The sequence below is a fragment of the Metopolophium dirhodum genome, chromosome 2, assembly GCF_019925205.1.
Source record: "Metopolophium dirhodum isolate CAU chromosome 2, ASM1992520v1, whole genome shotgun sequence".
Lineage (NCBI taxonomy): Eukaryota > Metazoa > Arthropoda > Insecta > Hemiptera > Aphididae > Metopolophium > Metopolophium dirhodum.
In genome coordinates, this window is record NC_083561.1 from 2,933,371 (window position 1) to 2,960,524 (window position 27,154).

At 30.2% G+C, this 27,154-nt stretch overlaps 1 protein-coding gene across 3 annotated transcripts; it reads right to left on the reverse strand.

Moving 5' to 3' along the window:
• Positions 1-8,361: 8,361 nt before the first annotated feature.
• On the reverse strand, positions 8,362-26,592 carry LOC132938582 (matrix metalloproteinase-2). Of its 3 annotated transcripts, none has more exons than XM_061005497.1 (11): positions 26,079-26,592; positions 25,204-25,333; positions 23,568-23,675; positions 19,468-19,619; positions 18,944-19,097; positions 17,945-18,093; positions 17,659-17,848; positions 17,285-17,563; positions 15,369-15,550; positions 15,068-15,257; positions 8,362-9,315 (listed from the first exon to the last, which is right to left on the reverse strand). In XM_061005497.1, exons 1-11 carry the CDS (start codon positions 26,181-26,183, stop codon positions 9,200-9,202), a joined length of 1,755 nt encoding a protein of 584 aa, XP_060861480.1. In that variant the 5' UTR covers positions 26,184-26,592; the 3' UTR covers positions 8,362-9,199. The 3 variants fall into 3 exon arrangements, with proteins under 3 accessions (XP_060861480.1, XP_060861481.1, XP_060861482.1); XM_061005498.1 differs by lacking the exon at positions 8,362-9,315 and adding an exon at positions 12,871-13,544 and having other exon boundaries at positions 26,079-26,590; XM_061005499.1 differs by lacking the exon at positions 8,362-9,315 and adding an exon at positions 12,871-13,731 and having other exon boundaries at positions 26,079-26,590.
• Between the last annotated feature and the right edge of the window lie 562 nt (positions 26,593-27,154).

Consider the following 27,154-nt stretch of genomic DNA (forward strand, 5'->3'; position numbering starts at 1 on the left):
TTATCAATAGGTGTGCCTATTTATTATAAAAAGTATCTATGTATATGTGATACAATTTGATTATTTTTTTTTTTTTTTTGAGCTTATTTCCCTTTGGATTGTTGAGAATATTTTGGTTATTGTGTTTTCACGCTGAGATAACCCCGAGTGTATCCCGGTGGTGCTTTGCGTACTTGACAGATGAGTTGTAGTCTTGGATAATTATAAATACGCTGTGTTTCACTCTTGTAAGTCTAATGTAATTTGGAAGTATAAATGTAATAGGAGTGTGTCATTTCTGAATAATACTAGAAGGCATGTATATATACGATCGTATATCATATGACATATTTCAACTACGGGTAGAAATAACACAGTGTCCTCATTTATAAATATAAAACCGTATTCTTAAAAAATATAATATATTATATCTTGAAACTAAATAAAAACTCATTCTTGAACGACGTCCTGTTTGAAAAAATTTTTATGTGTGCAGTAATTTTTATAGTATATATAACTATGATTGTATAGTTTTCGATTCTGGCTAAGCGCACAGAGGTTACTAGGAATTTATTATTTACTATACACAGGATTTTCCCGTGGTGTATTATATACACGTTAGCCGTAGAAGGGGACTCGCCGCCCCGACAAAAACCGTTTTATTGAAGTTTTACCTATAAACTAAGTATCTCCGAGTCTAATAAAAAAAACAGATTTATGATAAATGTATTATCTCAGGAGATATACTTGCTAGACATCCTGTATATTATATAAGATGTTTTTCAATTAAGACTTAACAAAATATGTAATTTTTATTAAAATATTTACAATAGTTATTGCTGTTAAAATTAAATATCTTTTGTTAGAACAAAATTATTTATATTTAATTAATCTCGTTTCAATTTTGATCCGACACCTATTCTCGAGTAAGCTGCTTAAACCACTGTTTTTTTTATTTTCAAGTATATAAGCTCAAACAATTTAAATTACATAGGTGTGTGGAAAATAATCATTGAATTTATTGGTCCATATATACGTTGACACAATAACATAATACATTAAGGACATTTTTTTAATTGAAAATCAAATTTAAAAAAACAAACCCCATTCGGTGTGGGGTTTAAAAGGCAGCAACGCTATTTCCTCTTCAATTTCCTGAACGGATTTCCTAGGATTTGTTTTCCTTAAAATGCAAACCGATGAAACGTTCCACTTACTCGTAGATTTAAAATATTCAGTGGAGGGAGGGGTATTTTTTTTCATTGGTAACGTATAATATTATACGAGTTTTCGTTTAGTGTCGAGACGCCGAGGTCATTTAGTAATGTTTCGTTTGTTATATTATTTAGGTACCAGCCAGGAGACCGAGACGATTAATCCCTGACAGATGGTCTGAAAAGCCTGTATGGTGTTAAGCTAGAAGGCTTTGCCGAACCTCATAGTTGAATTCCTTAATAACAGTCAGAGTTTAATATGTGTAATATAAATTAATCGTTTGGTTTTTATTGCCAATTATGAACAGATTACCACTGAACTGAGTAAATGTAGTTTGGAGTTTTACACGTTCCTTCAGTGTTTTGGTGAATACAAAATAATTATAATAATAATAATAGATATTTCGCCTATATCAAATATGACATTATAGTTACCAGCTATTATTTATTTTATAGAACTTTATCAGCCTAAATATTGTCTTGTAACCGTTGTGTGCTGATTGAAAATATAATAATTAAAATAATATATACCTATGAGGTGTATCACGTAGTGCGCAATCGATTCATAGTCCCGTGAACTTCATATAAAACGTACTATGAAAAATTACTACAAGAGTCCCGTTTGTATACGTCAATTATTTTTAACCTATCCATATAATATCAACACGTTTTCATATCGAACACGTGACGGGACAATTTATCAGCGGGTATTTATTTAAACGGATAACTACGTGTCACGGCGTATAATATCGACTGTACACCGTGCACCGGTGTGTACAATACAGTATATAGTCGTGTAAATGTTTTGGGCGGGTGTGTGTGCGTGTCGTTTTGGAACGAGGCTGAGAAAAAGTGTTTGTTGTAGCTCATCGTGTATTGTCGGTGAACCGCGGTGGCCGTATCGCATCCGAAAAGCCCTTAACACATTACACACACACACAAGCGGTGTGTTTAATTAGGCGTTATTGTGCGAAAGTTTTCACCGTCACCGCTGCTAAGCTCACTGAATAGGACAAAAAACTTTCGGTTGTCTCCTCCCCCGTCTCCCCCCCCCCCCCACCAGCACCCAGCGCCCGTTTTCCGGCGTTGCTATACATAATATATCTGTGACTGCGCGGGGGAGGGACGTCTTTTTCCGTGTATAGGTAGTTCGAAAAACGTTGTTCAAGTTCCGGTTATAATATACCGTTGCCGCGACGATCGGCAGAAGACGCGGTCGAGATCGTAAAATAAAAATAATAATAAAATAAAAAAGTAAAAAAAAAATTCCCTCGTGAGTTTCCACGGTAAAGATAAAATAACAATAATAATAAATACCGGTGCCCGCGATTAAACGCAATATATTATCTGTTGTATTCTTTATTTTCGTTTTTAAATGAAAATCACGTGCGCCGCGAACTATTGTTTTATTTTCTAATTGAGTTTTTATTCCTCTAAATTTGAACTGTCTGAAAATGTATACTTTTATCATAATATTAATTCGTATGTACAATTAAGATAACAATATAATAATATGTAACTTTTCTATATTTTCCTTATTTTTTATTTAATTTTTAATCAGGTATGACTCAATTTATACCTACGAATTACTGCGTTTCAAAGACTTTATAGTCACGTTTTATATACATACATAATATATACCTCTAAGTATTTTAAATATAATATTAAGATATGTCATAAACACTCTTATGAACAACTGAGCTTCACTCGGAATCGTATTTTGAATGCGATTGTTTAACGTTGTTTTCAAATTTCAGACAACATTATTATAATTCGCAATAGGTAGGCACAACAGCTGCTGCCATGTACGTAAAATAGTTAATCGAGACGAGTGCCCAACCAAACAGTGTCATACAGTCGTGTCTGATCAGTATTTTTTTTTTTCAAACTAAACATACAAATTTTATTTAATAATTAAGGTGTAATTTATATCATTCACACACGTAAAAAATGTATTTAAAACATAATATTATCATATTGTTATCATAGCACGGGAAATAATATTTTAATTCACACGAATGATTTAATTTATTCATATAAATGCATTTCATTATTTTGTTTATAGGTACTTACGCAATAATAATTGAATTGCTCACGAATTTCCAACCCAACAAATTCAATTTTAATATATGTATTTTTTTTTTTATTATTATTCTAACGTATTATATATCCGGTGTGCAATTTTTAAGACAGTTACCAGAATCCGAACATTATTTTCAAAGAAAAATAATTTCAGTGGTTGGAAAAAACGTTCGTCCCCCTGCAGAGTGTATAGTAATATTGACGTTTATACAATGAACTGATGCGTATTGTGTTATTCGATTTGTTCAAAATAAATCGTCGCCCCTCGTCTATATTATAATATTATTTAGTTTTCGTTTTCGATTTGTACATTTTTCACTAAAATCCTATCGACTACATTATTGTCCTTAGCCAGCCAGCGTCGGCGAATCTTTTTATAATAATAATATATAAGCAAAGTATATGACGTATTGTAAATATCGACTCGAAAACGTTTCCTTGCGACACGACGGTTTTCGTCTACCGAGAGGGTCGTTTAAACTTCACAGCCAGTAGAATGTTTCACAACCGCACCCCACTCACGATAGCAGTCGCGTCTATTCTTTTCGCGTAAAATAACCGATTTGGTAACGATCATATTGTATACTACTCATTGGCGCAATTAAAAGACTTTTAAATTATATTTTGATTATTTCAAAGTAAAAATGATCAATAAATGCAAAACCGTTGCAACATACCAGTTATACTGTAAGTATAAATTGAGGAAAATAGTTATATGTAGGTAGGGACTTCGCCATTATGTTCCTAGCTATAATATATTATTATTATCATTGTGAAATAATCTTTAGCTTATTTAATTTTCTATAGAACAGGTCACAGATACGTAATTATTACTTATTTGTGTAATAATAATCATAGTTATATTGTATTATAAATTGAAGAAATTACTTTGAACTTGCGGTAACAACACTCTTCTTTATCTATGACAGGATGCAGGACGGCCTATGAGTGTGAGCTCGTTTACATTGTTTCCTTGTTTATAATTTGCTATAACTTATGAAACGGGTAAACGGTTAAATTGTGTTGTTCAAAAAAATATTGTGGTTTTTTTAATGACCATATAATATTAAAGAAATAATAATATCTATATAGTGCCTATAGTATTTAAATAAAAACAAAAAATACTTAACTAGAAATTGACGATCTAGGTTTTCCGGGTTCAAGCTGTTCAACTGAATAAAAATAATTCTAATGACATTATTGTTTAGAGTAATTGAGAGAGAAGAGATCGACCACGTCATCCCGAAGTCTGGACTAGCTGTAACTTAATTTAAAGGACAGACAAATAATGTTGAAATAGTTGTGACAATTTTCTTTTCTTAATCTGTTACTGTTTCACACATATTAAACAGTAGGTACATAAAATATAAATATACCTACATTTGAAATTATTAATAATATAGTTAGTAAATTATATGGGGATTTGGGAATTTTTTACAATTTGTGCACCCCCAAAAATATCGATCTATATCTTTATAGTTCTACAGTTTCACGTCGCCAACCACCACGGCGTATACATAAGACAAACTGCATTGTCACAACGTTTTCACCATATTCCACGTGTGCAAAAAAAAAAAAAGTGGCCATTCTTATTTGGAATAGAGCATAGTTGCGACTTTGATACCACTTAGTACCTACTCGCCCACTTACGATATTGTTTCGACGTTCGTTTTATATATCGACGACGGACTTATTATTGACGTGGTGCCACTACAGCGCGTGTTTGGAAATGAAAACAACACGCACAAGGAAAATCTACGGGAAACAAAGTCAGGTACGAAATAAATTGAGAAAAAAAAATGTTAAATGTGATTGTACTTACCTGCCGAAAGAAAATACGCATGCATCATCGACTTGTGGCTGATACAATATTCTTCTATCGTGAGTTCCTAAACGTTCTAAACGATTACTACTAAGCCTTACAAATGTACAATAACGGTTGTTATTGTAGTCTGCGGACCAATATTATGGGCCGTAGGAATAGAATTCGTTAATATTTCGTCTATTAAAAAAATTGATCTATAGTGATTTAATTGTTGACTATTGTCGCTTGTTTTAATCAAAGATAAAATCACCGGAAAGTAACTACTATAATATTATACTAAATTGCATTGTTTATTTAACTTCTAACCGTGACGACTCCGTCTGCTATTCCTATACATATTTTCACTTGTTTCACCTAGGTAAAACCTTAGACATTATTAACGAACGTTGAAAACAACATTTTTTAGTTGGCCATTTTCGTGTAGTGATAAAAATTATTGAAAAAAAAAAAAAAAAAACGTTTTCAGTCTAGACGCGGACGGCGAACCTCGTTATGTTTTCCCGGTTGTGTCACACGCAGATATTATAATATTATAGTACACATTATAACACTGCTGTAATACGTAAATAATATAATAATGTAATGTGCATTGATATTGTATAATGTTTTATACAGGTAGGGCGGGTAGGTAGGACCCGACCGACGGAGGAAATTGCGCAACACGATAAAACCCTGTCGCTGGGGCTCTGCGGGGTTCCGTCACGTACACTGTACAGGGTGTATAATAATGCCGATGATAACTCTCATCTATAGTCCGCGAAATCCTCCAGACGTGGGTGCTCCGTGTGCGGTCCCGGTGCGAGTCTTCGTCGTCGTCATCGTCGTCGTCGGTATCGCTATAGCTGACAACTACCACAAACGCGCGCATGCTCGGGGGGGTCGCGTGGCGATTAAACGACTGCAGGAAAGTCCGCCGGACGCGACCCGATTTAATTAAAACTTACTCTCCGCACCGGCGAAACGAAAACCTAATAGGCGCGAACAGTGCAGATTTTATGATTCTCATGACGTGTGTACAACGATAATAATATTTTTATTTGTGTACTCGTCGTCGTCGACCAGGCAGTTTTAATATATTATGACTTCGTTATTAAAACATATTATTATATTATTATTCCGTCGTGTTCCTCATTATTATTATTATTATTATTATAGTAGAAAATCGGTCGTCGCGCCGTCGAGGAACTGACGAAAATTCGTACAACAGCAAATATCGATTTCGGCGACTAATATTCAACACATCATACGCAATACGTGTACACGCAGCCGCGAAATATTGCACACACGGCCGGGACTGTTTTCGATACGGATTATTTTGCGTAACAATCTTCACGTCGTTTTTTTTCTTTCGTTTATTGCTCACCGGAACTACTCGGTGCTTTTCGCCACCAATCTATCTCCCTTTTTCAATTTCGTTTATCGGATAACCTCGTCGTTAAACATTTTCTCAGAAAAATCACACACGATAGTGTTACATGGCCCCGTCTCGCACACGTCGTATCGGTCACATTATAATACACACGAGTTCTCGACACGAAATTATGGATGACCATATGCGGTATACGAATAATATACCTGCAGGTACTTGAGTCTTAAGTCCAGGACATTTTCCACCGACCGGTGAATTACGTGTTTAGGGCAGGGCTTGAAACCGTTTTCAAAACCGATCTCAGAAACCGGTATAAACCGTTTTAAAACCGAAACCGAAATCTGAAAAAATTGGAAATCGTAATTTTTTTTTTAATTGACATGTTTTTAAATACGTAAATTCCATTAATACGCATAATTAATACCCTTAATAAAATTGAGATCATGATTAAAATGTTGATAACCATTTCATTATTCGCAAAAGAAAATTGGAAACTGCGGTATACAAAACCGAAACCTAGATTTCTTAATACCGGTATTTCTAAGTTGAGACCGAAATCGTAAAATTTCAAAACTGGTATACAAAATCGAAACCAAAACCGAAATTTCCTAATACCGATATTGAAAAATTGAAACCGAAATCGAAAAAATTAAAAACCGGTATACAAAATCGAAACCGAAACCGAAATTATTTCAATCGGTTTCAAGCCCAGATTTAGGGAACGAAAACTCGCGTAAAACGTCCGTGCGTGGTTTTAATTTTAGTTGGTTTCTGAATTTTATCGCCATGGTCGAAAGTTTCGTAGTTTAGCATTAAACTTGAGGATTTTTCTCTACACTTTCATATGACTATATATGTATAGTTTGTTATATAGTAGGTATGTTGCGTATTCCCCTGGGAATGGATGGCGATCGGTGAAAAATTGTGGCAGAAAAAAATCGACCGAAAGACGCACTCATTCAATGTGCGGACATAATTAGTATTGTAACCAAACATAAAACCCTATTTCTTTTCGTTCGAAAAAGCAATTTTGATTTACACATTTTTCATCTGGTTCCGTGAAGTAAATATTAAAAATAAAAACGTGGTAATAACTAATAACAGAGAAACTACTATTTACAACAAGAACCAAATGTTACGGCGATGTTAAATTAAAAATAAGATTTTAATCAGTATATGTTATTATGTTATACCTATTTCATATTTTTATTTGAAATGCAACAAAATATATTAAGCAAAAATGTGTACATCATTTGATCCCCTAAAATCCAAAATAATTATTCTCAATTTTTATTCAATTAATAATATTATTCAATACTGTCATACTTACATTATATAATATTATTTAAAAATACTGAATCAAATTTGAGCCATTAATATTTTTTGTTTATTAAATTATTACATTTATCTTGGTTATAAAAAAAGTCAACTTCTTTCCATAACATAATTTACAAGAATAAATATTGAACCTATACAAGTATAAAAATATAATATATTTTTATTAATTAATTATAAACGTAGAAGAGTTTCTACTGGATTCAATATTCTAAAATATGTATTAATTATCTGAAAAAAAGAAATACTGTGTTTATTAACACCAAAAGCTCATAACTTATTTATGAGTAATGAATTGTCAAATATCAAACACACCCATTTTACATAAATCTTATGTATATATTCATACATTTATCGAATAATAATTAATTGGTATTAAATAATTTTCAAAATAAAATCAAACACTCTTGATATTTTATGCATTTGCAAATGGAAGTACAAACCAGTATAACATTTTTATCCAAATAAATTTGTTTAATCTTCAAAAAACTTAATGTTCTATTAAATTATTGACAAATATAAATAAACACGTATATAAAAAAAGCGTATTACACAATTTTTGAATTTAAAACTACTTAGATTTAATCAATAATTAATTTTATCATGACAAACAAATTCAATACTAAGTAGTAATTGACTTTGCCAATATGTCGTAAAATACGAGACCAATCAATTCACTGGCTTTTATATAATATAAAATAATATAATATAAATGTACGACATAATAATATTAGAAGACTTAATTAATTTAATGTCGATGAAACAATAATTATATTATAACATTAAAGACAATTAATAATACATCCCACGCAGCATTTTAGAATATGATAATGTTTTTGAAATATTTTAGAAACATTTTAAAAATAGAACCGTCGTTAAATTGTTTTTAAAATCTTCTAAAATATTGTTGAAAAATTATCATTTTGAAATGCTATCTAGGATTGGTGCTTAGTATTGTAAGAGTATGCGAGAAACTTCGTTGAATAATATGATTATAAGATAATAATACTATTATATTGGTGAATGGTAACCATACCAATGATCAATTTAAATAAATCACGACATACTGATAAATCATATAAGGTATTTTACAGTATTATAATAAATTATTATTGTGTATGAACTTAAAAATTAATTTAACATGTGTAATATATTGTGTGTTGACACAAATTGGTTGGATGAATCGGTCATTCAATAAATTATTAATATATAAATATAAATAAAAACATACAAAAATATGAAACTTATTATAAGTACTTACAATAATCATATATAAATAGACAAGAGTAGTTTACTTTTTTATCACAGTTAAGAATATAATTTTGTTATATCTGTTAGTTGGTTGAGTATCTGTAACGCCTGGAACACTGTAACTCTGGATCTGGTTCCGGAAGTTCAGGAAATGCACCACCACAACGATGTCAAGATAATACACAAGACGGTGACTGTGTGTTTTGGTGAACTACTTCTAGCAAGCCAGCCGTGCGTCTCGTTGAATACTCTAGAGTTATCTTTAAAAAAAAATCACAGTTTTTGCATTTTTCATCTGTAAAATATTACAAAAAGTTAATGATCCCTTTTGTGCGGGATATTAAGGACATTGACAGTCACTTGAATTATTTTACGGGGACACTTCTCTATGTACCACTATATCGAATGTATCCCTTAATAAGGCACTTGACCTTATTGATTGCTACTGTTTGGAAAAACCACGATATCGTAGCGTTGAAGGGCGCCCCCTGGTAGAGTTTTCCTGTTCAGGAACGAACTGTTTGTGCTTTTTAAACATTAAAATAAATAACTATTAAGAATTACTTATTCAATAATATTAGTTATAAGATAAATTAAAATGCGGTTAACATAGATTAAGTATGCATTTACATACATTTTGTATATTTAATCCATGCGGTAAATTGAAATATGGGTTTTTTTAAAAAATTTTGTTAATAGTTAAAAATTAAACGCGTATTTCTGCTAACTTGGTGTATAATATGATGTTATAAAAAATAATTGTGTTTCAAAAATAAGAATCGGTTAAAACCTTATTATCTTGATCTAATATATTATATATTTCGATTTTTGTTTTTCGTGACGCATAACACTCGACATTAAACGAAAATATAAACTTAAAACTGAACGTTTAATGTTAAATATTTAAGTTTAAAACTTCATAAAATCTTTACAGAAAACGTCGTTTGAACCTTTTTATGAAGCACATGTTTCAGAAATGAACAGTTGGTGAGTTCAGTAGTACTTCACATGTACACCGCAGGCCGGGGCATAAATATTTGTAAGTGTATGTACCATTATAATATTTATGATGATTGTAACAAAAAGCTATACAAATATTTTAATTATCTTCTTGGACTTTTCAAGCTTTGTCTGAATTTAAATATATATATTGTATATGAATATATATTATTTTTTATCATTATTATCTGTTCCTTATATTATTGATCACTATTATTATAAATGGTACCTATTATAATTTATAAGATTAATTACCAGCTAGAAGGTAAAATAGTTGTGAAATTGCCATATAGGTCACCAAAAATATGTGCACTTAAACAGGATAATATTAAAATAAGAATACGTTGCAGAGGAAACAATATCATACCTACTAGTTTTAGTCACAAAAAAGATTTATTAGTATATTTGCAGTCTAGTCACTTGAGTTTGACTTACCAATACAGATAAAGTTATTATTCTGTGAAAAATTCAAAAATAACTTACATGACATTGCCAAAAAAAATAAATGGTTCAAAGTACATATGAATAAATCAAATGAATAAGTCTACAAAAAAAAATTACATCTCAAACCAGACTCGATGTCAAGAGTCTCTACGCCAGCCGGTGCTTCAAAAATGCAATTGTAACAAGTAACTACATTTCTTTATTTTAATTTTGAACTACTCTTTAGATTGCATCGAATATTACATATTCACTTAGATCTTCCTTTGCCCCACACAGCATAAAAATATTTCCTAACTATGGTAAAATATTTTCAGAAAAATAATATAGTTGTCAAAATATTTTAAATAATTAGGAAATATTTTAGTTATATTCTTTGGCCAAGAAGTTCATATTTTTGAAAATATTTTATAAAAAACATTAATAAAACATTTTAATCATAATATATTTTCAAAGGAAAAGGTTACGGCAACTTTATAAAAATATTGAGTCAACATTTAATGCAATCATATAGTACAATATTTTGTTATAATGAGAAGAAAATATTTATAAAATCGTATTAGTCAAATATTCATTATTCAAGCACTTTAAAACATTCACAAAATATTATTATTTTCTAAATGCTGTGTGTGGTGGTTATCTCAAAGAAAATCACTATAGTGCTTATAAGCAACATCTCAAAAATAAAAAAATAAAATATACGCAATATTATAATTTATATTATATTTCTTAGAATTGAATTGCAACATTTACATATTTTAAACTATCAATTTCAATTTTGGTCCATACGATTAATTACCACATATCTACATACTCATATATTAAAAGTATACTCAAAGGTATATATTATTCAAAGTATAAGAATATTATAATTATTTTCCAACCAAAGCAAATGCACTATTAAAAAAAAAAAAATTTTCATAATATATTCCCGCAGAATTTTTAAATAACTTAAATAATGATTGTGGTTAATCTTAAACAATTTTTACAAATTGAAAATCGTGAAAATTGTATTAAACAAATAAAACAACTTAAAGAAAAATCTATTTTTATAATTTTTAATTATTTCTCTGTAGATTTCATGAATGATCAAATCGTTTGAAGTAAATGTCATTTCTACGGAGAACACTAATCAGTGAAAATGTCAAAGCTCTAGAATTATTAAAAATAAGTGAAAAAATATCCTCGAACTCTGGTCTCAGTGTCCATAATATTGAAAATTCTGAAAACGATCATACTTTTATCATACGTTAGGTCTGATATTATTTCAAATTATGAAACTTTCACAGCAATTTGTGCTTTCTGTCCAAAAAATGATGACACGATAAATCAAAACAAAAATACTAATTTACACCTCAATTAATTATTTTAATTATGAATATACAAACTCATAAAAATAAAAGTATTTAATAATATTAATTAAAATGTACATTTCGAATAATCAGATGATGTTGCTACAAAAAAACACAATATTCTGTAAATCAGCTAAAAAAAATGCATGATATATCAAAAATACTGTTTATCGTATATTACCTATATATATTCCAGTTTATTAGCTTATGTAATTTTTCCATTCTATGCCCAATAATAAAAATAATTTTTTTTCTTTAGTAAAATAAAATCCTATAGTCAATATTTGTTTAGTAAACGTAGTAAAATATAATAATTTATTATATTGGTAGTTTATTCCTTCGATTTAATTTTATTACATAATTTAGAAATAAACCATATGTTATCAGCCAACGTGTAATAAAACTTATAAAATAATATTCGTACTTGGAATATGAAATTATTGCTTGGTAATTTTTTTTTTCAAGAAGAATAATAGTTTGTAATTTCATCAATTTTTTTAAAGGGCTCTCCACACGTATAATCGGCTAAGCTTCGTCTTCGTCGGTTCTTGGAATCTTTTTCCGCTCCACCATAGCTATTAAATTGCCACATGCCTTTTTTCCTACGCATCGTCGTTTATCTTGCTTTCGAGTTTTATTTTTTAATACTAACACAACGAATTGTATTTCCCGATATGAATTTTTTTGCATATTGTTCTATAAAAACTTTTGCTGATTTTTAAATTTAGAACCATAAAATATACGACAATTTTTTTCATCCACCAATCGTTTGACAGAAACATTATTTAAAAAACGTATCCCCATATTTGTAATCTATTTTACAAGAAGCAACTACTATATTTTAAATAATATAACAAACTTAATACAATTACATTTTTAATAAACTTAAAGACAAGATGATTGATAATTAATACGTATTTTTAATTTTTTTTTTCCGTATAAGACGTTCAAATTATTCATTGTTTTTAACTACGAAAACGAGTCGGATACTCTCGCATTATTCTAAAATAAAATACACTTAAATCAGTAGTTACGTTTTCTATATTTTCAAACAATATTTCAAGTTTCATTCGAAAACTGTAAAAGTTGAACAATATGTACTAAAATAATATAGTATTGTTTCGCGTGTCACGAGATAATTATTAATATTATTAAAATAAAATACAAAATAATAATATCATGTCTACAAGGAATGAGAATAATATTAATTTTCAAACAAAACAAACGTACATATACCTACGTATATTACAATAAAATAATAATATTTACTATAAAAACTATATATAATGACATCAACTTAAATATACGGGTACAATGGGTACATATAATATTATATAACGATGTGCAAAATTCAGTCTCTTTAAGAAAGTCGACCCAACGCTGAACTCGTACATTCAAAGTTCGGAATAAATACTATAGGCAGTACAAGGGCCTTTCGAATCCTAATAACAATTATTATTTTTGTTTTTTTTCATATTTGTATAGGTGTTATACCGATGTATACAAAAACAAGCCTCCGGCACGGCGGCGCTGCAGTCGGTCGATAACTCGGTAGGTCCGGTAGTTGTATTCGGCACTTGACGTGTAGGTAAGGTATTACACCGTGTCCAAAACATTCAACAAACAATATAATAAATCGATGCGGTCCCCCGCACAGTATCACATTTTCAAAATACCGGTGTGGCCACTATCTTCTTCTGTTAACACAATCCAATACCGGTGGCTTAAAATTTGTTGGTGGGCGTTTTTTAAAAAAAAAAATTGTATTTTTTCTTTTTTCTGTTCAAAGCGGTATAATCTAGATATTTTTCTAACCAGCATACCAGCATACCGATATCCATAATGCGAGCGAACCGTTCAGCACCGAACCACTTGTTTACACAGCTACATGTAATATAATAATATACAATGATATGATGAGTGTATAATATTATTATCGTTTACGGTTCAAAAAATAATACAAACTTTTTTTTTAAAAGTCGTTTTCTAATGAAGAAATTTTAAAAGCGTGTGCAGTAAACGGACGTCAATTATACATATACAGTTACAATACAATAATATTATTCGCACAATACCAAAATAATAATAAAAGCCAAAATAGCAATCAATTGAAACGCGAGTGGCATGCGCTGAAAACTCGAGCTGGTAAAATTTGTATTTAAAACCGATAGAACAGCGAGCTGTTTGCGTTCCTTTGGTTATAGCCCCAAAAATAATATCCAATCTTACGTGTTAATATAATACATAATGTACACCCATTTCATTCGTGCACCTTTTCCCTATAGAATTACTATAGTATTTACTCGCATTCCACATATAATATTAAGTTTAAACGATCGTATAATAAAAATTAAATATTAAATATAATATAATATATATACAAATACGTTTAAACATTTACAATTTTAATTTTGTACAAAACACAACATTGTATTTTTATAACACCATATTATCATGCATTTTGTGCTAGCATACGATAGTGGATGCGCAAGTATCCGTAAAAAAAATAAATAAATAAGCATATCCATAAAATAAAAATAACCGTTCACAGAAATAAAAAAAAAGACTGACACCCAAGTACGCAAATACATTAATCGATTACATTGAATGATTACAATATTTCCTGTGGCATGAAAAGGGACATTATAACAATATTTACAATGTAAAAATAGTTGCCACTGGTCAATAAAATTTGACGCGTCCAGCTATCCTGATCAAACACCGGGAGCATTTTGAAATACATAATAATAACATCGCCATGCATCCAAAACAATTTAATGGAACAACTAATACGTGGCGTTGATGCGACTCGTGTGCACTGTAAACGCATCGTTTGTAATGCACACGGTCTACTGCACCGGCCGGACACAAAAAATGCACCTTTGTGCGAGTGCATTTGTGATTGTTCGATTATGGCAATCGAAAAGGGACAGCGTACGTTCGACACCGAGTGTTCGATTACAGCGGTATAGGTGTATTTTAAAAAGTCGATTACATTAATCCGGAATGTCCGGCATAAGGCATTATGTCACAGCGCACACACGCGTCAGATTCGAGTGCAATTTATTTTGATTTGCGTCTTTCGCGAGTAATCGAACACTCGGTGTGAATAAATAAATACTCGATAAAGAAACACACCGACAGCCATCATTGTCATTACAATATCTTACGCCCATTCGCAGCCCAATTTTCATACCGCGTTAAACAAATAAATCCTCACCTGCGTCCATTATCAGATCACCGACATCCGTGTTTTGGTTGCCCTTGTGATCCCGTCTGACTTCCATCCACGTTGGTTTCAGTATGCTGGGCGCTGCGGTCACTTCTTCCAGCTGTCCCTTATGTTCGGCCCTGCAGCCAAACCACCAATAGCCTGAATTGCGAGGGAAAGGTGGGTCTGCAGTATCGACCTGGGAAATTGAAACGAACGATTGATGTGGGCACGTTGAAAGCGTCGATATAATTCGTCAGCATTTAAAAATAAAAAATTAATAATAATAATAATATTGTATTGAACTTACTGCAAACGTCCTGTCGTTGAACCTGTAATAGTTCTCGTCTTTGAAAAAATATGTATAGCCATTGGTGTAATGCAAAGCAGCGTCAATGTTATTCGGTATACCATCCCAGTTGCTGATAGACTTCGGGTACGTGCTCTTTACAGGGGGCTTTTGCGTCGGGTCGAATTTCCAGAACTTTGAGCCTAAAATTAATTATATTTATCATATTATATATAAACAACAAATGTTGTAGTGGTTTTTTTTTTATTATTTGTATTTTAAATGTATTGTTAAACCTTAAATATTTAAGTAATGTTTTTTTTATACATTATTTGATTTATTACCGATTTCAAACGTTCAGTATAAAGAAAAAATAAGTACAAATTATTACACTTCCAATTAATCATAGTCAGAAGTTAATATCGATTGGTTTTTAAACTTGGAGAAGTGCGTGAGAATAAAACATATTTCAAAAAAATACGTGCATTAAAATATAGTTATCTAAAAAGTAATAAACTATAAGAGTAAAACAGTAGGTAATGCAAGTTGATAAACGGAATAGATAAAAATTCATAAAAGTAATTGAATTCTCATTCGCAAATTATAAAAATTAAGACTATATATAATATAATATTATAGGTAAGTAACTTATGCTTGTATTTATTTTATAATAACAACAATAAATCGTTCGAGCGTTTAATTTAAATACAAAATTTAATGTAATAAACAAGAGAACTCGCTCAGCTGTATAGTAGGTTTTGAGAACACCTGGTCATTAAGTACTGTAATGAATGTTTTAAATTTTTAAAGACATTGTAGATATGTGAAAAATGATTGTGAACAAAGGAGACTGGCTGATCAGCATATACTTTAAAGATAGTTTATGTTATATTTATTCATATTCGTATTATTATTTTCTTAATTTTGTAACTTAGACAGATATTATGAAAAATATCGCGTATAACTTGAACCAATACCACGTTTCAATAGGTTCGCGGTATAAATAACTAAGAATGAATCCAAATAATTTGGAAATTGTATTTTGTATAAAAAACGAAAAAAAACGGTAGAAAGATTTAAGTTTTTACGATTAATATTATAACTGAATGATTAAAATCATTTTTAAACTAATACTCATTTCTCACTTCGCTCGGAATCTAAAATTACAAAAGTTAAAAATAATTTTGAAACAAAAGAGTAAATTAACGTAGATTGTTATCTATTTACTTTAGAACAATCATTTCACGCACCTAACTAAACATTTTATGATTAATTTATATTAACTACTCAGCTCACAGTTCTGTCACTAAGTAAATAAAAACTTGTCCAATGACTTTTCAAGGCATACAGTTTAAATTGAATAATGTTTTGTTGATAGCAATAATAATATACAAATACCTATATAAATATACCAACGTTTTGCCATAGGTTGTACAAAAATTAAGTTAAATTATCAATCAAGTTACAGTATTTGTTTCGAATCGTACAAAAACAAAATATTACATCATTAGTTGCTAACGTAATTAATTTGAGGCAAAAGAATAGTCTTATTGAAAAACAATGTGTAACTACTTAAGTAAATATATTATATGGTATAAGTATATTATGCGTAATATTCAAGCTCAATAATTAATATAGTCTTAATATTGTTTGTGCTGATTTTCTTTATGTTATACATGTGTTTAGTAACTACTTACCATCCGATAGAAGAAATGTCAAATATATCAAGTTTTCACAAAAAAAACTCTGTAGTTGTCGTTGCTTAGTGTTAAGATAACGTAATCGGGTTAGTTAATATGAAACACACATACTATTAGGTAAGATCGTATCATTAGTAGATAAAAATATGTCATTGGTATTTAAGTTCGTTTGTATCTGCAGACGAATGCATGTGGACGAAATTATGTTATATATTTTCCGTGTCGCACAAAACCAACCTTTGAAAAAGTAAATCTTTCCGTTTCCACTCCAAACAAGAGCGGTGTCAATATTGTCCGGGATACCGGCGAAGCCGTCGCTTATGTCTTTTGGATATCCGTCGTCCATCGTGGTATCAGTGTACTTCCAATACTTTGTGCCTTTGAAGAAGTAAGTTTTACCGTTTTTATACGTAAACGCGGCGTCTATGTTGCCCGGCAGGCCAGACCACGTGCCCGCGATGGACTTGGGAAATCCTTGAGCCAGTCCGTCATCCGTCAACTTCCAATAGTAATCGCCTGCAGTACAGAGGAGCACGCGGTTTCGTTATATTTTTTTGCAATAATATTCGCGTACAAAATAACGGAGTAGGTACTCGACGTGGGGGACTTACCTTTAAACACAAAAGTTTCACCGCCGGCCGAATTGAACAAAGCATTCACTTTAGTGTCTGTGCATAATTCAGCGTCGCTGCCCTCTGTGCCCGGCGGTTCTTGCGTTGTTGTCTTTTTACCCGATCCCTGGCTAGTGCTGTCGTCATCGTTGTCGGATCCTTCTCCCGAGGTGCTAGCGCCGTACAGAGCCTGGAAAAGTGGACAAAAAAAAAAAATGTCTTGTTAATCACGTCGTCGAGTTTAATAACTGTAGTTATAAGATGGGCAATTGTTTTCGTGCTCAACCTGAATGGCTTCCACGTCGTCGCTGTCCAAATTAAATGACGGATTATAACCTCTATAAAATGGCGCCATTAACGCCGACCGGACGTCTGAGTGAGACAATCCTAATGAGTGACCGAATTCATGAGCTGCTACTTGAAACAAGTTAGTACCTGTAAAAAAGAAAATACACGTGAACGTCACCATTATGCAGTAGGTCTATATTGAGTAATTTAATAACAATATTTTCATACGAATAAATTGACTAATTTTTCGTTAAAAATTATTACATAATACGCATATACAGTAATGAGTATCGATATTATGAAATAATAATAATAATTCATACTTGGGAAAATATGTATAAAAAACTAAATAGGTACTCAGGTATTCTTTTTTTCATAGTTAACTGTATTGGTTACAGGAAATATTATTTTCATTTTTAAACAACCTGTGCTGTCAACAATAGTTGTCAATCTTACTGAGTATACCATACATCTATTATACGTTTCAATGTTTCAATACATTATAAAAATCTGCATTCATCTATTTTTTTTTTTAATTAAGACCAATTTTTTTACTTTGAAAATATTCTTTTAAAAACGTTTCAAAAGCTGTATCACTTTTCAAAGATCTTTAGTTAAAACAAAAAGCTTTCAAAGGTGATTTTTAAAAGTAAAATAGTTATAATATTCAAAGTGAAGAAGAAAAGCTATTTATTTTACAATATTGTTTTTTTTTTCGAAAACACTTTTAGGGATAATTAATTTTAGTAATTAATAATACATCAGCAACTTTACATGTCTCCACTAGTCAATTTGAAATTCTTTTGACGAACGGGTGAAACATACAATATGTTTAGTCATATTAAAATACTGTGAATAGTAATGAAATTAGAGGATTTCTTATTTGGTTGTTTAAATAGAATTTTAAATATTAAAATTTAAATCGGTAACTATGGATAACTTATGACAATCTTAGTAAAACAGTTTTAAAATAGTTGCATTTAAATTTCAATCTTACCTTTAAATGAACCTATTGACCATTTTTCTGAGTCATCAAAATGAGCATCACCCCCGTAAACCGGAAAGAAAGCATGTGCCAAAGTTCCACCCGGTCCGTCGAATGCATCGCCATCACCATGTTCACCTTTTTCAAATCTGATTTCGATGTGCACCTATATATTTTGTACAATTTTTAAAAACTATTTAATGACAACAACAATTACAACATTATACAAAATAAGACTATTTTTTCTATTAAAATTGAATATCTCATTGAAATAAAAATTATAAAACACTTTACAGCGGAACGTCGGTATCTCGAAGTCTCAAGGAACCGAAATAAAAAACTCGACATACAGAAACTTTGAGTTACCTGAGTTCGAGGTAGCGAGGTTCCACGGTATAATAATTATTGGTACCTATATTTATTTTATTGAAATTTAATAAATATTTAAACTAACGTACAATTCAAATTTCATTTATACTATGGTTAATTAATCATTTCGAAACAGTTATGTATGATATGCTATATTCCAGACTTACTTGTCCAGATTTTTTGTGAGTAAACGTCAACGGTGTGACGTCAGACCATACGTCGAATGCTTTCCGGATTTCCGAGTCCGTTTCCGACTTACCCAGCACTTTAGGATACTTGGATATTTTATACGTCAAGTTCTTCACCCTCCACCGACTACCTATAAATACGTATTATAATAAATATATATATATATATATATATATAAACATTATACATAGTATTATGAATAATATGTAAAACAACATGTGTAATGCGTATATAATATAAATACTTTGTGTGTGTGTCACACAGCACCGAATAATTAGAGAAGATTAATCGGCTAGGTCGAAATATGCATAATTATTATGAGCACAGCGTATATAACCAACAATATTCTCGTGTGACAAATATAATATTGTCTCATTTCCTTGATCCTACTGGTATTTCCGAGTTCTACATTATTTATATTGTTCTGTATACGTATTATACAGCATATAACATTTTTAAAACAACACAATATATTATTGTTATTATTATTATTATTATTATTATTATTATTATTGTTGTTGTTATATTATTATTATTATTATCATAGTGAGAAATAAAATACACGCGTAGGACGTAAGTACGGCAAATCTGTCGGATTTTTTACGGAAATTCGTTTCATTTCAATGTATTTACTCATACAAGCGTAAAAATGTTTAATATTGTTTAAATTATTTTTTCAGCCTTATACCACAAAAATCAAAATTCAATTGGTCATGGCATTACACGATAATTGCATACGTGTACGACGATAGGAAATAATATCAATGACGAAATTTGTAACGATTGTATTGTTTTTTATTTATTTTTTTTTTTCATTTACTCTAAGGAAGGCCGTTACAAAAAAACTATAATTTAAACGAAAATCTTATTTAATTGATAATGTATAAGTACCATATTAACATTATTTATTAAAACTTAAAATCCAATATTATATTAATTGTTATACAAATTAAATATTATTACGTTTTCACTAAATCCTGTTTATATTATGCTCTTGTATCATCACCTAAATAATATTGTTATGTTAAGTACCTATACCTACAATATATAGGTTCCATCGATTAACAATCATTGTTGTGTTAATATTATGACATAAATAATAAAATATTCAGAAAATAAACAAAAAAATAGGTATGTATTAAGCAAAAATGTCGGTAACATTATTTTCATATTTAGTTTATTATTATAAAGAATGACTAAAATTCTCACGAAAAATTTAAAAACAAAAAATAACACCTAAATTAATAATTATGAGCACAGAATATCGGTGTTTTATTAAATGCATTTCCATTTATATGAAATATCATAATACAGTTTTTACAGGGGAAAATCAATTTCGAAAATCGTAATAATAAACGCGTTCAATCATAGTATTCATTTGACACCTAAATATTTTAGTGTTACCTTTTTTATTAATTAATTTAATATAACAAAAATATTGTAAATGTTATTCGGGGTCACTTTAGTCGTAAACGTATTCCACACAATGATATTATTGCCCAGGCAAGTTACAATGGCATGCGTGCAAAACAATTATTTTATTGTTGTTTCGGTTTTGGCCAGAGGATACTCGACAATAATGATGTTTGATCGGACCGGATATTCTAACATCCGAGTTGTATAATTTGGTGCAAAAGGGCAAATTTCGATAGAACCACACTAGGTACATACAAACAATTTGCATAATATATTATACGTCTTTCTATGCATGTACACAGCAACTGTGTTAATATATCAGTCGTACTTATGGGATATAATTGGAGCATTTTTAATTAAGACTCTTATGTGGGTATAATTTAGTTGGACAAAATATTATGTACCCACACAATCGTCCGGACATACGCACGACATAAAATATAATGACGTCTATACTCGTATTAGGCGCTGTACCAAACATAATATAATATTCGGCAACAATTTATACCATTTCCAACGAATAACATAATAAATTAGTTTTTTTTTTTCTTTTTATTGTACAATAATATTATATTATATTACACTGCAATCGTCTGAAATATTATTTAACTATACGGGCATTATATAAGAATTTTCTAAAAGGTGTAGGTATATACATACCACGAAATGTGACCCAGAACATACACATTGAATAAGTCACTACCAGATTTGAGGGACGGTTTACGCACACAAATATATTTTAATATATATATATATATAAAAAGCAATATTGCGTTATCTCCTCGCACTGCCTTTATATATATATATATATATATAATATGATGAATGTGTGCGTCCTTTGTCCAGAACCGACAAGACAAGTGGAAAATTGGTCGCATTGAACTTGACAAAATAGCGTAAAAGAGATTTAACGCGTACGCGTTAAAAAAGAACAGGTAATAATAATATATGGACCACAACGTTTAAGAAATACTCGCGGGTTTGTGTGTGTGTGTGTGTGCGTGTGTGCGTGCGTGTGTGTGTGTGTGCGTGTACGAGTGCGTGCGTGGAGGGAGAGATCTTTTTTACCACCAACAACAACAATTACAACGCGTTTAGGTATAATAACATGTATTATTATAACAGTGTATGACTAAGTGCAATTATTTATTTTTCTATTGTAGAAAATAATATGCGGAAATTTCTGTATTATGTGATGTCATCGAAACAATATTTTCAATCGTTTATTTCACGTCAAAATAATAGATGGATACGGTACACGCATAATACTGTGATGGAACTCATGCAGAATACCTGTTGCAAAATAATATTATTGGCACAAAAACCGTGTACCGTGTTGAATACAGAAGCTGTATATTTTGTGCTCGATTGTAATTGTTATTGTTTCGTTATTTTAGAATAACTTGAAACATACAGTCGAGTCTCGATAACTCGAATGTCAGGGGGGATAAAAATTAATTCGACTTGTGTATTTTTCTAGTTACAAATAGTGCATTGAGTGTATAGGAATTTCCCAGGGACAAAAAAAAAAATTCGAGTTATCGAGGTTTTCGAGTTATCGAGGTTCGAGTTATCGAGACTCCACTGTATTTTATTTTTTATATTGGTACCTATAATATATATGTATATTTTGTATATATTTCAAATATTATTACATGTACATTTTATATCAGTTTAAACTATTGCTTAAGACAAAATAAAACCCCTAACTTGACGTACCAAATAAAATGATTTTTTATTTTTCTATTTGTTTATGCTCTACTTTGTTTTCATTTTAAACTCTATCACTGTGTACATACAAGTAGGTATAAAAAAATAAAACCACATATAAAATGTATGGTCTTTATTAGATTTTTTTTTTCTTGTCGAAGAAAATTGGTTTTGAACAAATTATTTATTTTTGATTTCAATTTTTACACTTGGTTAACGTTAATCAAATATGAGTAACTTTAATTTAATAACAATACTAAAAAAAAATCATATAAATATTAATATTATTGAAATTATTTATACGAAATATTTCTAATTTTGATTTAGCAAGTTTTTCAAATTAAATACAAAAATCCAATTCATATTAAATAAAAATACTTGTACAATTTAAAATATAATAATTGATAAAATGGTTTTTATATTTAAATATTGCGCATATATCAATAGAACAACTTAATAAAATTATATTAAATACATGAACACATACCTAACAAACGTATTTAAATTTGAACACTAAATAGTATTTTAATTAGAAAATTGATTTCAGGCAGTTTTGAAATATTGTCGATTGAATATTTTGTTACACAGACTTAATAACATTATTGTGTTTGGTGCAATGAATAAAAATAATATACATACAATTAGCATTTTTATACCTTTGCTCACTAATATTTGTTACTTTTATAACTTTGTTACTTCAAATGTTATTCTCATTTTTTATTTAATATGAAATCTGTAATTTGTAATATGGTTTTATATGATTGAAAAAATAACGAATTCATTCCATGTGTTGAATATAAAATATTTTCCGTGTTTGAGTGTATAGAGTACGTATTTATCACAAAATCTATTATTGTTTTAATATTATAATTTAAAAATAAAATGATCTCTGCATTTTAAATTAAATTTAAGTCCCTATAAATATATAATTTGTGTTAATTTTTATATTTACCTTGTAGAGCATATCTCCTAGACCTGGAGTCTGTAGCAAACCCAACTTTATCTCTTACACCACATCTTGGCATACTCATATAGTGTAGGGTATCGTCATCCAAGTGACCTTCAAAAATAATAACAACGTGATTGATTAATAAATAACTAAAAAATCGTGTATTAACCTGTAATTAATATTCAAATAGTATTAGTAAATTTGTACATTAGTACACAATTGACATAAGGAAATATCGATCATACAACAATAAATACGATTTTAGTTTTAACCATAATTGTATTAATGTTTGAATATTATCGTTTTTCTTTTTAAATTTAAGCGTGTAAATATTATAGACTGATCGTTCCTTGTTAATTGTATTTTTTTGAATATTTATTTTCAATTAACAGTACACGGAGTTATAAACAACAGTTAGATAATACATCTTCTACGTCAAATAAATTAAAGCATTAATACTTTTGTCATATTTTCTACTATTTGGTTGAAAGTGTCTCAAAAAGTCAACTTTTTATCTTACCAAATACATATTGTACCTATGATTAAATTCAGAGATATAAATAAATAAATAATTTAAATGAATCACAATATTTAGTTTTATGCATTTAATATCGAAAATATATTTTCAATACGAATCACAATAAATTAATTGAAAATGAATTAAATATACCTATTTGTCAATAATTATGGATCTAATTATTACTTTAACAATTTTAAAATCAAATAAAATTAGTCGAACCGCACGTGGATATTTTAAATTTAAGTTTCACATGAATATTAAATCATTGATTTTTCGTAATACAAAAATGTTGAACGCAAAAATATGTCCATTATGATTAACATTAGATTTGAAATGTAATCTTGAATTTATTTATTTTTATCATCCTTTGATTTTTATTAGTTATTTGGTATTTAAAAGTTCGTAATTATACACATATATTATAGAATATTAATGTAACTGTCTTATGGCAATCAACTACTACATCTCATAAATATGATATAATTAAATATTAGTGACGCATTTGGGAATTCAACGTGAAACGCACATGACTCAAAATTATCAAAATATTGAATAAAATCCCGACCATATGCATGTACATACCTAATATTATAATATAATTTGTACTTTTCGCGTATAAACCTGCCGAACACGTTTATTTGACCGAGTTTTTTTTTCTGCCCCAAGGTCTACCGGAAAAAAATCATCTTATATATTTTTGTTTATACGAATACCTAATAAAAAAATATATACATTGGTATTACGGTGCACGATTAAAACACCATGACAGTGGCGTGTTAAGGAAGGTCATTAATCTCCTTGCTCACGCCCTTGGATCACGATATGAATCATTGAATCATCTCATCGATTTACATTTGTAATTGTATACTATATTATTACAAACAGTTTCATTTAGTATACATTTATTCATGTATGAGGTATTGCATTAATATATAACATAATATTATATATTATATCATCATAATAAAACAATTTTATTTTAAAAACATAAATACCGTATGGCAATTTTGTACGTACTAACCAATCATTTTGCAACGTAAATTCACTTTTCAGGTTCAGTGACATTTATACGATTTCTTTAATGATATTCGGATGAGTCAGGTAAAATGACGCACTTACCTGTCAAATTTAGACCGACGAATGATTGAAACTCCATTAACGCCCGGGACATTGTTTCCTCAGACATGATATGACCTGAATTCGGATTTTTCATCGAAGGGCTCAAGTAACCAAATTGAGATAAATACATCTGTAAAATAATTTACACTATTCAGTAAAAATGTTAAAACTCGAATACCTCTTTATTAGTAATAAATCTTCATTTTGAAGATCCACTTAAGTTCAAAATATTGTATAATATTAATCAAGTTTAGTCATAATTTATTATCAATCCCAGGTTAAAAAATAATAATATTTACCTAATAACAAAACATTTTACACATATTAAAAAGTTCTCTAAAATGTATGTACTTATTATTGTAACTACACATTTATAAAATAATTATAAAACAAAACGTTAAAGAGCAGTTAGAAAATAATTTAAATTTGAATAGTATAATTTTTCATAATTTAATATTTTTGAGTTAAATAAATTTCCTGTCTTATGTTTTGAATTAGTTAAAATCGATTTCGAAGTACAATGCGCAGCATGTTTTTTTGGGGAGGTTTTCGTTAACTAAACGTAATTAATTTGTTATTGAACAAAAAAAATTAATTTACCTTTAAACCGGCCTTACGTGTTTATTTTACTCGCATAAGTAGGAATTAGACTATAATTGTTGTTTACATTTTATGTTTCTCAAAAAATTAGTGGACGACAATTTCAAAACCCTGTGATGCGTGTTTTTAAATAATTATGTTGGTTTAGAATTATTGTAACATTGATTTTTAATCCGAAAAAGATTGAGAGAAATCTTCGTCCGACAAAGATTCGTAACGGTTTTCTAGGCACCTACACCAAAAAAAAATAATAATAATAATTTCGTCATACTGACCATTGCTTGTGCGTCCGTCTGGACCGCGACCGAACATCGCAGCGCGCAGGATAACAGCAGGACTAGAGAGCTCATCAGCGCGATACAAGATTTACAGGTGGCCATGATGACGTCGTGCGCGATGCGGCGTTATCGGTATATTATGTCAAAATACAATACAGTTTCGTGCGTTTTCGCGAACTTCTCTGCTATTGGAATTTTCGCGAAATTTCGGTGTGCCCGTGAACACGATTACAACGATATTATTATAACACGGTATCGTGCGCGAACCTCAGCTACGCTCGATTCGACTGGCAATACAATATTCTCGCACGTCGAAACGATCGATCTCGGGAACGAAAACAAATCACGGTTCACGTGCTAGTTTTCGTGTGGGACTCGCGTCGACAAAAACGATTTGAAATTTGAAAAAAAAAACCAAGAAAACGGCGGGCGATCCCCGAGTGCATGCGAGGTTCGTCACGACTCTGCAGCCGATTCACGCCGTCGGCCGCCTATTATATCGGTCTCCCACACCACCGGGCGAAACGCGTTTTGTACACGTCGCGGACCGCCGGGCGAGACGCGTTTTGTACACGTCGCGGACCGCCGGGCGAGACGGGCGGGAGGGCGATCGGTTGGGTTTCGGTACCTGGCCGCCTGCCTGCCATACCTATTATATATATGTAATATATATGTAATATGCAACACATGTACCTTACGCTTATATATATAAATATATTACAATATGGTCTCCGCGATTTTCCCGCGGCACTCTCGACGATTGTAATCATTGGAAGAGTATAATTGTGATACGGATTTTGTTATGACGTTCTGTTCGCCGGGTAGATGTACGTCGTCGTCGGATGCAGCTGGCGTGTGCACGACGTATAATATGGTATAATATGGTACGATGGTACATCGGTGTGAACGAAATGTCTTGGATTTGTGTCAAAAATTATTTCCGTTTTTAAATCGAAAATGTTAAGGTCTTATTATAAATAGGAACGTTTAAAATAAAAAGGTGTTAAACCTAACAGACGAAAGTGATAAAAAATTATAATCAATAATATTTTTTTTGTAGAATCATTAAAACT